Source organism: Ovis aries, chromosome 14 (genome assembly GCF_016772045.2).
Source record: "Ovis aries strain OAR_USU_Benz2616 breed Rambouillet chromosome 14, ARS-UI_Ramb_v3.0, whole genome shotgun sequence".
Taxonomy (NCBI): Eukaryota; Metazoa; Chordata; class Mammalia; order Artiodactyla; family Bovidae; genus Ovis; species Ovis aries.
In genome coordinates, this window is record NC_056067.1 from 25,844,298 (window position 1) to 25,861,315 (window position 17,018).

The following is a 17,018-nucleotide window of genomic DNA, read 5'->3' on the forward strand; positions in this document are numbered from 1 at the left end:
CACCCGCGCCCACCCCGCGCTCTCTCTCCGCCTCCCGGAGTTCACCCGGACCAGGTGGCGGCGGGCGCCTTTTAGGGGTGCGCGGTCGTGCAATTGGTGGATTTTTTTAAACCGGTTTGGAGGGGGGGAGCGCGGCGTGGGGGGCGGCGAGAGCGCTCCCGGCTCCCGGCGGCTCCTCCTGCTCCGCTCCTCGCTCTCCTGCCGCTTCCCTCCTCGCCTCCCGCGCTCCTGTCCCTGGCTCCGCCGAGCGCACTCCCCCGACGCCGTAGCCGCGAGCCGGGCAGCTCCGGACGCCGAGATGAAGGTGCTCGGACACAAGATCGAGCTGCTGACAGGTATCGCCGACCCTTCCCGGCCGCCGCCCCTCGGCGCGGCCTCGCCGCCAGCTACTTTCCGAGTCGGAGCAGGAGCCGGGCGCGGTGGCGGCGGCCAGGGCTCTGGGGTGTCTCGGGTTGGCGCAGGAGGAGGGGGTGCGGACACCAGCTCATTCCTACCTTGTGCGCTGCGGGCTCCTGTGCAGAGCCGGGCCCCGGGAGAGGACTTGGGGCGGTGCCCTGCCCGGCTTTGCTCTCTGAGTCTCCGCGGTCGGCGTCGGGGTGGGTAGAGCGCTTGCTGCCGGGATGCGGTCGGGGGAGCGGCCCGCTGGAGTCAAGCTCTAGTCAGGTCTTCAAAAGAAGAAAGGGAGCTTGGAGCCCCTGCCCTTCTATCAGTGTCGATCGGTTCCCCCCAAGAAAGAAGCTCCCTGGGCTCCAATAGACTTCGGGGCTGGCGAGGGAGGGGGCTCGGATCTCCGGCTCCCTGTGGCAATCTGAGCAGCCCTCCCTGGGAGGAGAAGTTACTCGCTGGGAGTAGAGGCCAGTGACCAGGAGAATGGGGAGCCAGACTGGACCCTGATGACCAGGAACTTTCAGCCTTGGGCCCCTCTGAAGAAGTGGCCAGCCACTCTGCTGGAAACCACATCCCGGGAGCAGTGGCTGGAAGCAAAAGAGGACACTGGGTCTGCTCTGGAGAAGAGGAAGGAGACGGAGCAAGGGGTCTGAAGGGTGGAGGCACTCTCCCAGACAGGAAGGGCCAACCCTGCTGGTGGCTCCTGTGGCCTCCCCAGGGGAGACGTGCAGAGAGACCCAGACAGGAGGATGGGGGCTGGGAACAGCAGGGAGGTCCAGATGCCCCCAGGTGCCGGGCTCTGGGGTGCCCAGTCAGCGTGTCCTGCAAGGACACATGGGTTCCAGAAAATGTCCTCTGGCACCTGGGAGGTTCAGTCCCTCACCTGGAGGACCTTGCCACCGGGTGCATGGGAACAGAGGACAGGACAGGGAAGGGGGCTTGGTGTGGGGACACACTAAAGAAGCAGGTTGGAGCCTGAGGTGGGAGATAAGGGCAGGAGAGATCTGAGCGTGTGGCAGCATTTGAACTGCACCCTAAAAGACAGATTTTCTATTAATGGAGAGGGAGGCAGTGCTACAGGCTGAAGAATGGAGGGACCAGCATATGCAGAGGGCTTGGGATATGAGAGAGGCTTGAACTAAGCAGAGGCTGGAGGGCTGGAGCGTGTGTGATGGAGTGCGGGGGAGGGTTAGGTAAAGTTTGGAGTTCTGGGTATGGGTTCAAGTAACAGTGAGCCCTCCTTGGCTCAGGCCAGGCTCATAGAGAAGAGGAGATGGGCGCTGTTCCTGGAGCACTGGGAACACTGACCAAGCGTACAGAAGAGCAAGATCCGAGCCCAGTTAGCCAACAGCTCCCCCGCCAGTTCCCTGCCTATTTTCTGTGTAGAACTCGCCTGAGGCAGGCCAGTCCTCCCGACTTCAAAGGGAATTGCACAGGTGGCTGGACTTGTTAATCCCCTGGAGCAAAAGTTTTCACCACTCCGTGGGTGGGTTTTTAGAGCTCCGCACGCAGGACAGAACTCCTGGATCCTTCTCCTTTAGCCCCAGAAGGGCCTGGAGGAGGAATATTGGTGGGAGACATGTGTGGGGGCTCTGGTGGGGCTCCAGGCTTTGGGGCCCCAATACAGTGTACCCTCATCCTCTGGCTACACAGGTTAGGGCCCCTCCTCCCTCATCAGACAGACTTGCCCACTTCTCGCGGACTCTGTGCCCCGGCCAGGCTGGAACAGGGCTCCCTTGGCCACTGTCTTCAGTCCTGGGTCCCATTGCCATTTTCTCTCACCAGGCCCTGGGAGACAGGGCATGCCTCCGCTCCAGTGGTTTTCCCAGCCTTCTCTCTTTCTCCAACTCCCTCCCATCCTCTTACTGGTCTCACCAATCTGGGTTCTATCCCAGTCCCTCTGCAGGCCAGCTGCATGACCTCAGATAGGTGGCTTAACCTCTCTGACTCCAGTTTTCTCATCTTAGAGGTGAAACTGTTGACCCCTCCCTCTGTAAGCTGGGGTGGAGCTTGCTGAAATGGCACAGGAGACACTCCTGGCTGGGGCCTGGCCCCTGGTGGGCACCTCGCGGGCTTCATCTCCCCTCAGGTCCCTTGGTCTTAGCTGTCCCTGTGATGGAGAGTCCAGCTGCCCTGGCTGATTGGCCACTGGGAAGTCTGGATCTGCTTTCACCCGCTTTATCCCTGTTGCATGCATCTGTGTAAACCTGACCCATCTGCTCCACTGGCCAATGAGCAGGTCACAGGTGGTGGCTGGTTTCTTGTGGTGGCATACAGTAAGCGCTCAATAATTGTTGACTGAGCCAGGCTCAGCAGCATCTCCAGGATAATTTCACAGAGGTCTCCAACTCCCTGCCCGCACATCAGCATTAGGAAATTATTTCACTGAACCGCTGTTCAATTGATGTTTATTGAGCTGTTTATAGTTTTCACATTCTCCCATTTCATTATTGTGATCATTTTACCAGTGAGGCCAGTCTCTGCCTCATGTCAAATGGCTGAGAAGAGGTGGTGCTTTGTTTCGAACCTGAGTCCTGAGCCCTGAGCCATCCTATGCGTTTCTAACTGCCTGGCTCCTCCAGGCCAGTCTCACAGCTGCTCTACCCTTCACTTTCCTCATCTGTGAAATGGGCTCATCCTGGTGCCACCAAGAGTGGTGAGACTGTGTGTGAAATGTTGACAGCAGCTGGCAGGTGGGCAGTGAATGGCAGAGGTGGGGCCGTTGTCCCTAAGCTATGTCCTGGGGTCTCCTCCCCTTCCCTCTGTGCTCCAGTCACCGGATCCCTTCTTCAGGGAATTTCCAGCTCCTTTCTTCCTCTGGACTCTCCACACAATCCAGGCCTCCTGAGATGTGCCTCTGGGGGACTCTGCTTCAGCCTTAGGTTCCCCGTCACATGGGAAGGGGAGACATGATTTTCTAGGATTGGGTCCTGCTGGTCTGATGCCCACAGCTCTGACACAAGGTAGGGAAAGCTAGGTCCCCCTCACTTATGGGGCTGGAAGAATGCCCGTGAATTGTTATGGGCAGCCTGAGCCTGTCTTTTTGTTTCAGCGAGAAGAGGGGGTGGTCCTTCGCCCTCGAGCAATGCTTAGGCAGCCAGCACCTAGTTTCCAGACGCCCTTCCAGGGTGCTCCCGCACAGCGAGAGCAGGGATTCAGGAATCAGAGGGTGTGAATGTCAGAGTCTCCTCTCTGCTCTCAGCTCCTGAGCATATTCTTAATTTCTCCAAGTCTCCGTCTGTCTATCAATAAAATGGGAACAAAGGCCCTCCCTCGTTAGCGTGGTAAGAAGGACCCAGGACTCTGTCCTGCCCACGCACAAGCTCTCTGAGGCCTCAAAGGACAGACGCTCGGTGCCTTTTTTTATTCCTTAGTGAGATGGGAAAAGTGGGACATTTGTCTGTCTGCAAGCAGGAAGGTGATGGTTTTCGTGCATTTGTTCTCCAGCAGTCTGTCTCTAGGAGGGTTTGGAGTCAGAGCTCTAAAATGGCAGATTGAAGGCTCTGAAAAATGGTCCCTTGGGAGCCTCAGTATTAGACGCTGGAAACTTTCAAAAATATGCTTGATGTGTGATTAGAAAGCCGAACTTTGGCCAGTTCAGTCTGGAATTTTGGTATCATTTTAACATGTGGAATGTGTATTTAAATAGTGTTAGATTGTGGGCAGGTATATCTCTGACCCATTTATTTATATGTGGGGGAAACTGAGGCAAGGTTTACCAACCCCCCCCCCCCACCAGGACCCTGAATCCTCATTGCTAGCCCATCCATTTTAGTAAACTTCACTGCTTCACTCAGGTGCTGGCGTCAGGTGTGAAGGGACACGTGGGCTGCTAGACCAGGTGGGAGAGGCGCCGATACTTACACGGGGTGTGGGGAGATGGGCAAGCTGTTCCACTGCTTCAATTTTATGAAGGGCAAGATGGCAATGATGTATCAAAAGCTCAAAAATATGTATGGTCTGTGACTCAGCAGTTGAATTTTTAAGAACAAATAAAGATGTGTTCAGAGGTGTTTGTTCAAGGATGTTATCACCTAGTTGCTTATAGAAAGGAAAGAAAAACAACTGGAGACAACTTAAATGCCTGACAGTAGGGGAGGCTAAATCAACAGGAGCACACTCTCAGCAGGGAAGCTCAGGCAGCTGGAACTAGGCTACCGGAAGTCACTTGCCCACCTGAACAGATGTCTCCTGATATACATATAATAACGTGATGACAGCTCACACTTCTCTGGCATTTGTCGTGTGCCAGGCACAGTCCAAAGCACTTTCTATATGTTAACTCACCCTATGAAATATGTGCTGTTATTTCCTCCTTTTAGACAGATGAGGAAACCAAAGCCCAGAGAAGTTAAGTAACTTGCTTAAGGTCACACAGATGGCAAGTAACTGGCTGAAATTTCAACCAGGAGATCTGGCTCCAGAGTCCAAAAGATGTTTCAGAACAGTGTTTTTTGTTTTTAAATGTACAGATTAGCACTGGAAGTGAAAAGCAATAAGCAAAAATGTTAGCAGTGGTTTCCTCTGGTTACTAGGATCATATGTGATTTTTTACTTCTTTTTGCTCTTCTGTCTGACTTTTCTCAGAGAATGTGTGTTGCATGACATTCAAGTTCTATTTTTAAAAATGAAAAATTAACAAATGCATGGGGGAACGTGCAAAGCTCTAGGGGTCTGATGAAACCAGAATTCCTGGAGGAATTCTAAAAGCGGTCTGAAGTCTGCTTTTGTGGAGAGGGTATGTTCTTGGAAAAAAAACTCTAGGGAGGAAGGGTCATCACGGTAGATATTGAACTTGCCTTTCCATAAGTATAGAGAGGAGGAAGTCATTGTAAGCAAAGTGGATAACGCACAGCTGGGGTGTGTGTGTGTGTGTGTTTACACACATGCTAGGGTGAATTTTAGCCCCCAAATATATTATGATCCTAATCCCTAGAATGGCTTCCCTGATGGCTCAGCAGGTTAAGAGGCAGGAGACACAGGCTGGATCCCTGGGTCAGGAAGATCCCCCTGGAGGAGGAAATGGCAATCCACTCTGGTATACTTGCCTGGGAAATCCTATGGACCAAGGAGCCTGGTGGGCTGCAGTCCACGGGGTTTAGAAGTCAGGCACAGCTGTGCACACGCGCATCAGACCTTGTTTGCAGTATGTGGGGTCTTCAGTTGCGGCACTCTTAGCTCCCTCTTAGTTCACACTTCAGTTGTGAACTCTTAGCTGCAGCATGTGGAATCTAGTTCCCTGACCAGGGACAAACCTGGGCCCCCTGCATTGGGAGTGCAGGGCCTTAGCCAGTGGACCACCAGGGAAGTCCCAATCCTAAGGTGCTTTAAACACCAAACTGACCAAAATGACCATACGTCTATAGCCCCATAACCTATTGAGGACCTTTGAGGTCCTTTGAGGACCAAGAAGTTTTTTCAGTTTATGTTGGGGCAGGGGTGGGGAGGGCAGCGTAGGCCCTGTGTGCCTGGTGATGCTCCAGTCCTGGGCGAGTGAGAATCCTGGCCTGTCCCGCCTGAGCACACACCTGCTTCTCACCCATCAGGTGAGAGCTCTGGGTTCAGACCCCATCTCTGTGGTGATGGACCCAGTCCATCACCCCATTGGCAGCACCCCCTGGCTCGAGTTTAAGCCAACTGCCTGGGCTTTCCCCTCAACCCCAACTTCTTTTTCCCAAGGCCTTCTGGACCCATAAACAGCAGCTCTCTCCCTCCAGTGGCTCAGGACAAACCCAAATCACCCTGGACTCTTCTCTGTCTCTCATGCCCCACATCCTATCCACCTGCAGCTCCCGCCAGCTCTACCCTCAGAATATACCGGGCCACCACCTCCACCCAGGCCTTCAGCATCTCTTTCCTGGATTACTGCAATGACTGGTCTTCCTGCTGCCACCCCCATGCCCTAGGTCTGCTCCACACATAGCAGGAGAAGGGAGACTTTAACATGGAAATCCTATCACATCACCCTGCTGCTCAAAACCCTCCAAGGCAGAGACTTCCCTGGTGGTCCAGTGGCTAGGACTCTGCACTCCCAATGCAGAGGGTTCAGGTTCGATCCCTGGTCAGGGAACTAGATCCCGAGTGCTCCAACTAAAATCTCCCACATGCTACAACTAAAGATTCTGCATGCTGCAACTTAAAAAAAAAAAAGATCCCACACACTGCAACAAAGACCCCACACGCCACAAGCAAGGCCCAGTGCAACCAAACAAATAAATGGTTTTAAAAAACCAAGACCTCTAAGGTGCCTCAGGAAAAGCCAGAGTTATTCTAACAGACCTCCTAGATGAAACGTGATCTGATGCCTCCTCCACTGTTCACTCTTGGTCCTTACCCCTCCCTCCCCGCTCCCCTCGATTCACTCTGCTCCAGCCTCACTGGCTGCCTTCCTCACACCTACCGGAAGCCCCCAGGCAAACACCTGCCTGTTCCCTCTGCCCTGAGCACTCTCCTAGGCATCCACACAGCCCCCTCCCTCAGCTCCTCCACGCCTTTGCTCTCATCACCTTCTCAGGGAGGCCCACTCTTACACTCTGTTTCAGATCACAGCCTCTCGCTCCTCCCCCTACTATGAGGTTGCTTCCTGGTGCGCCTGGCATGTCTGGCACACCGTGTGTTTACTTGGATTTGTTGATTGGAATTCTCCTGAAAGTTCCCCAGATGTAGGGCTTCTTGTCTGTAATCATCAGTCTTTTATCTCTGGTGCCTGAAACAGTACCTGGCACATAGGAGGTCAGTATTTGGCGACTGAATGAATGAGTGAATAAATGAAGGACGTAGACCTGAGCCACTCGGCCGCCCTGAGAGCGTGGTCGTTCCTGTACCACGGGCTGAGAATGGGGCGCAGGTGACATTTCCCCAACCAGGTACTGCTATGAGAAGAAACGGCCTGGGCTGGGTGGCACTGACACATGGCCCCACTTCTGCAGACACTGTATGTGACACGGGGAGACCCTGGGAGAGGCTCGGGGTGGGTGATTTCCTGCCAGGTGTGTGTTGTTCCTCAAAACAGGAATACAAGAGGCAATTCAGAGGGGGATGGGGGCTTTCCGGGAGAGAAATACGCAGTCAGAAAGCTGCTCCTTCAGGCTCTCTCTTTCCTGCAGACCTGCGAGCTGGGGGAGACTTGTTGCCTTGTGTTACCCCTCTTTGAACCTTGCACAAACACCCAGTATCTTTGTTTCCAGGCATTTGCCAAATTAGACAAAGATAAAGAAATGAATCGAGGGACCTGTGTTAAAGAAACTTGAGAATTTGTGGCCCCAAGTGCCAGACTTTTAACTTTTTAACTTTTGAATGTGGGTCATGGTTACCAATGTTGATGCAGCTTCTGTGAGTCTGCGAGGGGTGGTCTGGAAGGGGCTGGCTCACTCTCTGAAGTGAGAAGGCTGCCCACTGCAAAGAGGATCTGCGGGCCTGGAATTTCCCTGTGTCCCCTCGGGCAGGCCCCATCCTATTCCTTTTCTTTGGGTTCCTTTAGCATGTTAGGCTGGGACTCCAAGAAAAATGTCCCAAGTTTAAATTAGCTTCGATGGTATGTGACAGAAAGCCAAGGATAATAATAATGGATTAAACAGCAGAACAGAAACACACAGACATAGAAAACAAATTTATGGCTACCAAAGGTGAAAGTGGGAGGAGGGATAAATTAGGAATTTGGGATTAACAGATACACACTACTCTAAAATAGATAAACAAGGACCTACTGTGTAGCACAGGGAACCATATTCAATATCTCATAATCTGTAACAGAAAAGAATCTGAAATATATATGTAATATATAAAATATATATATATAACTGAATCATTGCTCAATACCTGAAACTAACACTACATTGTAAATCAAATATGCCTCAATTAAAATATAGATAAAAGAAGATAAAAGTTTCCCTCTTTTATAAGCAGAGTCTAGAGATAGGCCATCCAGAACTGTGGCTTCATGATTCTCAGGAACTTAGACGCTATCTATAGTGCCACTCTAGCACCTTTAGCATCCAGCCTCAGGGTCTAAAATGGCTGCTCAAGTTCTCACCATCACATCTGTATTCCAGTCAGTGAAAAGAAGGAAGGGTTGAAGAATGGCATGTCTCCTCCCTTTAAGACCACTATCCCAAAGTCACATGGTTCCATTTATATCTAACTGGCTGATTGTTGTCATAAATAGGCTTTATTCCCTTGTCTACCTACTCATCTAAAATTTGGGGATCTAGTATTAAGAGTATCAAGGGGAGAACAGATACTGGGGGACAATTAACGGTCTCTGCCCCAGTAGGACTTTTTCCTGGCTCCATACAGAAGCCGCTTACATGGAATATATTGTTGGGATTCCAATTCTGTCTGCCCTTGGTCTGAGGGTTGGAGGTTTGTTATGTCTGTGTTTAATGTCTGGAACCATGTTGTGTACAGAAACAGAGTTCACACATGGGTGCTGTGCCTCAACGGAAGAAAATTTTATAAAAGAGCTATGTTACGGCAACTCTCAGATACACATTTTCTTAATAACATCTCTGACATATATCCTCTCTTGGTGAGGTGGGCACCAGGACCACTGTTTTGCCATCACGGTACACCAGAAGGTGTAGTCTGGTGGGAAATCCTGGAGGTGGTAGCGGAGCCCTCTTGGGAAATGCTGTACCAGCGACGTTCCTGATGTCAGAGGAGCTGGGACTCCATGGGAAAGCACAGCCAGCCACAACCTCAAGACAGAGTGGGACTTCCCTGGTGGTCCAGTGGTTAAGAATCCACCTACCAACGCAGAGGATGCAGGATCAATCCCTGGTCAGGGAAGATTCCGCATGCCGAGGAGCAGCTAAGCCCACCAATGCTACTACAGCCAGCAAGCTCTAGAGCCTGTGCTCGGCAACTAGAGAAGCCACTGAAATGAGAAACCTTCGCACTGCAGCTAGAGAGTAGCTCTTAGAGAAAGCCCTCTTGCAGCAACGAAGACCCAGCACAGCCAAAAAAAGAGAGCAATTCAGAAACATGGGATCCTGAATGTGAAGAAGTTTTAGGAAGAACTGATGCAGTTTATTTCACTTCTATTTTTTTTTTCACTTCGATTTCAAGAATTTACAAGCATTGTACAGCAACTATACTTCAATTTTTCTAAAAAAAATTTATTTATTTATTTTAATTGGAGGTTCATTACTTTATAATATTGCAGTGATTTTCCATACATTGTCATGAATGTACACACGGGTGTGCACATATCCCCCACCCTGAACCCCCCTCCCACCTCCCTCCCCATCCCATCCCTCAGGGTCATCCCAGTGCACCGGCTGTGAGTGCCCTGCTTCATGCATCGAGCTTGGACTGGTCATCTATTTCACATATGATAATACACATGTTTCAATGCTGTTCTCTCAAATCATCCCACCCTCTCCCTCTCCCAGAGTCCAAAAGTCTGTTCTTTCCATCTGTGTCTCTTTTGCAGTCTCGCATATAGGGTCATCGTTACCATCTTTCTAAATTCCATATTTATGTGTTAGTATACTGTATTGGTGTTTTTCTTTCTGACTCACTCTGTATAATAGGCTCCAGTTTCGTCCACCTCATTAGAACTGATTCAAATGCGTTCTTTTTAATAGCTGAGTAATATTCCATTGTTACACTTCAATTTTTTTAAAAAAGAAAAACCTTATAAGAGTGATAGATGTGGGTCTAAGTCTAAAAGAATAAAATATTTTTAAAAATTAATTACCAAAAGTTCTGAATGATAGAAACTCATTATGCTAGTGACAGTTCTGCAGTTCCTTTGTGTGTATAGTAGGAATGAGCAAATAAACAAAAATATTGGGGATAATGATAGCCAGGTTTCTCACTGTGGAAAAAAAAACGATTACAAATAATGAAAGGGGGAGGTTAGGATAAACTGAGTGGTATTGAATTGGAATTAGAGATGTCAGTATAAATTCCAGATTTTTAACAGATATACAGATACATACATAGATGGAGAAAAGTGTGTGTGTGAGGCAGAAGAAATATAAGATGAGTTTGGAGTAAATTAGAAGCTACTAAAAAATTTTAAAAGACAGTGAATGGTGAAAGGACCCAAGAGCCAACTTAACTCCCAATGGCCAAATCTGGCACAATCAGAACAATAAAGTAATAATGGAAATGGATTATAACCCATAGAATAAAATAAGTAATTGAATAAATCAGTGAATGGAGAAGAAGAGACGACTCTGTTTCTTCCAGGAGAAATCCAATTAATAAATGTAGAAGGGATGATGGAAATCGAAAACGATCATCAAGCAAATTCCACCGTAATAACTGTAGGCAAGCCTCATTCACGGTTGCTAAAATTAGTGGGCGGAAAGTATCATGAGAAACAAGATGTCTGCGTAGTCTCAAAGTGTCTCCCCACGAGATACGTGTTAGTTACAAAGGAAAAAATAGTAACTTTACACTGGAGAAACCCCAGAACCTGGGTCAGGTGGTCAAGCTTAAGGTTCCCCAGTAATGAGACATCTTGTACCCCATGAAATGGCACAGTGGCAAGGGCGCATCTCTTCTGCTGTATTCTCGTGAAAAACACAAAACCTCAGTCTAATCATAAAAAAAAAAAAAAGACAAACCCAGACTGAGGGACAGTCTATAGATTTTAACTACTCAGTGTTTCTCGGGTGTCAGCATCATAAAAGACAGACTGAGGAACTGTCCCCGAGTGGAGGGGACCACGTGGCAGCTAAGGGCAGGGTGGCATCCTAGATGGGGAGACTGCTGGAAAACTGGTGAAATTCAGTGATCGTCTGCAGATTGCGTCACTGGATTATATCAGTATTTTCTTTCCTGGTTTCTCTAATTGTTTAAGGTTCTGTAGCATGCTGACATTCTAGAGGAAGCTGAATGAGGAGTATGTGGGAAGTTTCTGTGCTTTTTTTTCTGTGATTTTTCTATAAATCTGAAATTATTTCAAAATAAAAAGTTAAAATGTAGGGGGCAGTATTACTGTCATCAATAATGTTTTTTTTTTTTTCTTTTCTATTGGTACATAAAATGTTAGTGTCAGCTCTAATTGATGGTATCTTAGATTTGATAAGATCTGCTATGTAGAATAAAAGTCTCCTTTTAGACTCTTCCAAATACATATTCTTCCTCTGAAATGAGCATTATTATAGTTACCCTGATTCATTCGAGGACCTTTTTTCTTTTTAATTTGCAAATAAATGTACCTGTTCCATGCATGTATTTTTCACATAAATGGGCTTATTTATTTATACTTATTATTCTGTGCCATGCCCTTTTCTCTTACCTGCGTATTTTAGAATGCCTTCCCTATCTGTTTGAGTGGAGCTGCCTCATTTTTTAAATAGCTGCGTGGTGCTCTGGGGTATAGATGTGCCAGGGTTTATTTAACCATTCTCCTGACATTTATTTTCCTTGTGATGATTCTTTTCACTGTTTTTCCCATTCCAAAGAGCGCTGCGGAGTACACCCCTGTGCATAGCCTCTTCATGTTTTTCTTCAGGATAAATACCTAGAAACAAAATTATTGAGAGAGATTTGCATTTTTACAAACTACCAACTTGCCCGCCAAATCAAGTTGAACCCACTGCAGTCCAGTCAGTGGTGTATGAGAATATGTATTGTTTCCCCACAATCTCACTGGCACTGAAGGTTACCAATCATTTAATACTTTACAGTCTGAGCAAAGAATCATTCATTCATTCATTTCATGCCATTCAACAAACACACATCGTGTCAGAAAATATTAACAATTAATTTTCATTATTATTGCTGTTGTCATTGTTGTGGGCAGGTGATGGGGAAAAGCATTTCAGGCAGAGGGAAGAGCATGCACAGAAGCATGTGCTTCCTGCAGGAATAATGGGCAGACTGAGCCAGCTGGGGTCTTTAGCTGTGAATGTCAGCATCCAAATATGGCTGCCTTCAGCACAGTGGGAGTCTGTGTGTGTGTCTGTGTGTGTGTCTGTGTGTGTGTTTGTGTGTGTGTCTGTGTGTGTCTGTGTGTCTGTGTGTGTCTGTGTGTGTGTGCGTGTGTGTCTGTGTGTGTGTCTGTGTGTGTCTGTGTGTGTCTGTGTGTGTCTGTGTGTCTGTGTGTTTCTGTGTGTGTCTGTGTCTGTGTGTGTACGTGTGTCTGTGTGTGTCTGTGTGAGTGTGCGTGTGTCTGTGTGTGTCTGTGTGTGTCTGTGTGTGTGCGTGTGTGTCTGTGTGTATGTGTATGTGTATCTGTGTGTGTCTGTGTGTGCGTGTGTGTGTCTGTGTGTGTACGTGTGTCTGTGTGTGTCTGTGTGAGTGTGCGTGTGTCTGTGTGTGTCTGTGTGTGTGTCTGTGTGTGTGTCTGTGTGTGTGTGTCTGTCTGTGTGTGTGTCTGTGTCTGTGTCTGTGTGAGTGTGTGTGTCTGTGTCTGTGTGTGTGTGTGTGTCTGTGTGTTGGCAGGGTGGCGGTGGTTGTGGAGAGATAGGAATTCACGAGCGCAAATCAAGGAGGAAGCAGGGGACGTGGTCTAGGTCAAGTTCGGCATCAAGCAAGGGGCTGTAATGGGAGAGGGAATGGAGGCTGGCCAGAACACAAGCTCATGTTCCCTGCCTCCTGTTAGGCCATCTACCCCAGGGAAACAGAACCTGTGTGGAGTAGGGTTTGTTTGTGTTTTATGGGGTGTGGGGGCAGTCGGCCGCAATGCAGCCTGCAGGATCTAAGTTCTCTAACCAGGAATTGAACCTGGGGCCCTGGCATTGAGAGCACTGAGTCCTGAGCCACTGGACCACCAGGGGATTCCCTAGAGTCGGGTTTAAGAGCACGGGCTCTGGGGTTGCTCCCTGGATGTGCCACAGGGGACTTGCACCAGTCACTCCCTCCGTGCGCCTGTTCTTGCCTCAACTGTGAGATGGGGATGCTGAGGGAAGGTCTGTCTCCATCCCAGGCCTCTGAGGTCAGCGTCCGGACAGTGAGAGTGATATGACGAGGGGCCAGCTACTTGGACAGCTCTCAACCCCCTGCACAGTGCAGCTGGAAGCAAAGTTCCTGATTTCTGGGTCCCTGAGTTCTGGGACTTCTTTTCAAACCACAGGGCTGGCGTGGTGTGGGTAGACGGAAGGGCATCAGGTGCCCAGGCTTGAACGTGAGTCTGAACCTGCCCTAAGCGACCTCCTTCTCAATCTGTGGCACGGACCCTTCCCAGGGCGGAGCTGCCCAGGTCAGATTGGCTCTGCTCCTTGTTCCATTTGCTCGAGGCTCTTGTAACGGGATGTCATAACTAGGACTTTCAGGAGTGCAGCAACCACAGGGCGCCTTGGACCAAGATCCTGGCCATGACCTGGCAGAGACACCCTCCCTCCAATGACTAAAAAAACAAGAAAGTCCACCTCTTTTATAGTTTGCTTTCTCCCTGTCCCACAAGATGTGGTTCACCTGCATACGCTAACTTCACCCTGTTGGTGTCTGGCCTTCCTTCTCCTTCAGCTCTTGTGTCTCTCAGGGGGGCAGCTCAAGGCGTTTTGGGGTGGGGAGCGATGCTCCTCTGTGCTGCAGTGTCCTCAGGCAGCCTTCCTTGCCTCTGACTCCTAACCACTGTAGGCGCCCCCGCTTGCTGCTGCTGCTGCTAAGTCGCTTCAGTCGTATCCACCTCCTAGCGACCCCATGGACTGCAGCCTACCAGGCTCCTCTGTCCATGGGATTTGCCAGGCAAGAGTACTGGAGTGGGTTGCCATTGCCTTCTCCTCCCGGTTGCTGAGACAAGCTCAAATCCCTGCATGTATTTCCAGATGCCCCCTACTACTGACTGAGCTGGGCTTCTACTCAATGATGGCTTTATTCCATAGGATGCGTAACTGCCACCGATCAGTTTAATTGAAGCATTTATTGAATAGGTTCCAGGCTTCCCAGGTGGCTCAGTGGTAAAGAACTCACCTAGCTAATGCAGGAGATACAGGTTCAATCCCCGAGTCGGGGAGATCCCCTGGAGAAGGAAATGGCAAACCACTCCAGTAGTCTTGCCTGGGAAATCCCATGGACAGAGGAGCCTGGCGGGCTACAGTAGTCCATGGGGTCGCAAGCAGGTGGACATGACTGGGTGACTACGCACCAACTACACACCTCAGGAACGATCATAGTAATCATTTACATTTCAAACCCTGTTAAGTCTGAGGGTTCACATGGCCCAGGTCTCAACACAGAATCACATTTAAAGAAGCACAAAATCAGCAACCAAAAGTAATAGAAAAGAAATGCAATTCCTTTTAAAGAATTCACCCACCTTCACTCTGCTCTAGGGCCCCTTTCCGTCACCCAGCCAAAGAGCCCTTGCTTTCTCTCCCTCATCCCTTTCCTGTCCTTTTATTGCAAACATCAGCAGAGCCTCCCTGCCAGCAGGTATGAACCCTTCTTAAACAGGAGACAAGAGAAAAAGAAAGTCCTCCAAGTAGGCAGAAGAAGGTTAGGAGGACCCCAATTAACTCTGTGATTTTTGTCCCATCCAAATGGGTATAGAAATCTTCTATTTTAAAAGCACGTTTCTCAGACTCACAAATTTAAAAATAAACTTATAGTTCCTGGGCTGAGGGGAAGACTGTGGGGAAGGGATAGGGAATTTGGGATGGCCATGTACACACTGCTACATTTAAAAAGGATAAGCAACTAGGACCCACTGTATAGCACAGGGAACTCTGCTCAATGTTACGTGGCAGCCTGGATGGGAGGAGAGTTTGGGAGAGAATGGATACACATGTATGTATGGCTGGGTCCCTTTGCTGTTCACCTGTAATTATCACAACATTGTTAATCGGCTATACCCAATACAGAAAAAAAAAAAAGTTTAAAAAAATAAAAGAACACCTGGTATATAGTAAAAAATACTAAAAATTACAAAAACATTTCTATCTGTTGTCTTTGTTGTACCTCAAAGCTTTCTGAGGTGGGCAAAGGGAGGCTACCACTCCCATTTTGCAGCTAAGCAATCCTGTTAGTGGCTCGCTCAAAATAAAGCTAGGCAGTGAGTGATACAGAAGAGATTCCGGTAACTGCAGGCCTAACCACTGAGAAGCTGAGGGTTGGAATTCTTCCCAGGCCCATTTGTTTCTAACACTCTGTGTTGCCTTTAGGGACGTGGGGGTTAAGAGGAGGGGAAAGACAGAGTGTAAAGGCCCATCGCTATGGCTCCAAGACCCCCTCCCCACCGGGCACCTCCCACCCCACCTGCTCTGTGCACCCTGACTCTGTACAGACCTGACTCAGGCTTCCTTGCGGGACTTGATAGGAATCTCACTCTCCTTTTTGAAAGCTTTTTTCCAGCTTTATTGAGATACCAAAGTTGACATATAACATCGCATAACAAGTTTAAGGTATACAATGTATTGATTTGATAGGAATCTCGTTTCCTTGTAACATTGTCTAGCTGCCGTCTTTTACTTTTTAGAACTCACTTCTTTCTTGACTGTGCTGGCTCTTTGTTGCTGCTCTGGGTTGTGCAGTGAACAGGGGGCTTCTCTCGCTGCGGAGCACAGGCTTCTCGCTGCGGAGCACCTAGGGCGCCAGGCTTCCGCACCTATGGCTCGCTGGTTCTAGAGCACAGGCTCAATAGCTGTGGCTCATGGGTTTAGCAGCTCTGTGGCCTGTGGGATCTTCCTGGATCAGGGATCGAACCCACGTCTCCTGCATTGACAGGCAGATTCTTTACCACTGAGCCAGCAGGGAAACCCTGCCTTTTTCCCCTCCCGATCACAAGTCTCTTAGGAAGGAACTTGACCGCCACCACCCTGTGGGAATGCGTGCCGTGGCCTCTGTTCTGGAGCCCCACACCACCACCTGCTGGGCTGTAGGCTGTCCCTGTTTTCCTGGGGCTGAGACATCCCCGGTTCTCTGGAGTATGAGGTTTCTCTTTGCAGCCCCCTTCCCCACCACCCCCTCCCTCACAGGCCATCTGTCCCTGCACTGCCCACTCTCAGCCCTTTTAATAGCACCGTCCTTGGGGAGGATGGGTCTCCAGGGTGGTTTCATAACAGACCTGGGTGAAGGCGGGGACATCCCAGTCCTGCCAAGGCGTTTAATTGAGTCGGGTATTCAGGGAGGTTGGAGGCGAAAGATGCCCTAATGGGGAAGAGACTTCCAGGGTGGGGGCCCTTCTTTCAGCTCCCCACCGGATGGAGGGATGAGTGTGCACACATAAGAAAGGATGGAAGAGAAAGTGGGGGAGGGGAGAGAGGACGCTGTTCTAAAAATACAGCCCGTGTGCATTGTGTTAGCCGGTTTCCTTGGAAACCACTGGGAACAGAGAGCTCCAGGGTGGCACAAGGTGCGGGGACCTGGGCGCCTGGGTGGGCAGGGGCCTTCCTGCCTGGTCTCTCCGTGCTGGGGACCAGCTCTGCCAGGGGTGGCGGCACAGAGCTGGATTAACTTTCCAGCAGGCTTGGGTGGCCAGCAGCGCCCAGCCCAGCCTTAGTGCATCTCAACCCCAGACTAGACTGAGGTGGGGACCACCACGCAGTCACAAGGCACCATCTTGAAAACATTCTGAGGGCTAATGCTTCCTGCTTCTGATAGCATGGAAGGAAGCCCAGGGGAGGTCTGGAGCTGCAACCTGGTCTCAGGACCGCCCACAGGAAATGAGTTCCAGCTGATGTCCTTGGGTCCAGGCAACCACTGTGCCCACTCCCCATTACTAGGGCTTCTAT

The 17,018-nt window shown here is 49.7% G+C and overlaps 1 protein-coding gene and 1 non-coding gene across 8 annotated transcripts in view; both read left to right on the top strand.

The window, feature by feature from the left end:
- NDRG4 (NDRG family member 4) overlaps window positions 1-17,018 on the top strand; it is a 43,111-nt gene that overhangs the window by 757 nt on the left and 25,336 nt on the right. For 3 of the 7 annotated variants that reach the window (XM_027977898.2, XM_027977899.2, XM_060398362.1), the window contains exon 1: window positions 149-335. The exons of the other annotated variants lie outside the window; for them this stretch is intronic. In XM_027977898.2, the coding sequence (XP_027833699.1) occupies window positions 299-335 (37 nt within the window). In that variant the 5' untranslated portion in view covers window positions 149-298. Of the gene's footprint in view, window positions 1-148; window positions 336-17,018 lie in introns of those variants that run through there. 7 annotated transcript variants of the gene reach the window in all.
- On the top strand, window positions 6,385-6,457 carry TRNAG-CCC (transfer RNA glycine (anticodon CCC)). Its single transcript has one exon. It is a non-coding gene; the product is annotated as a tRNA-Gly (tRNA).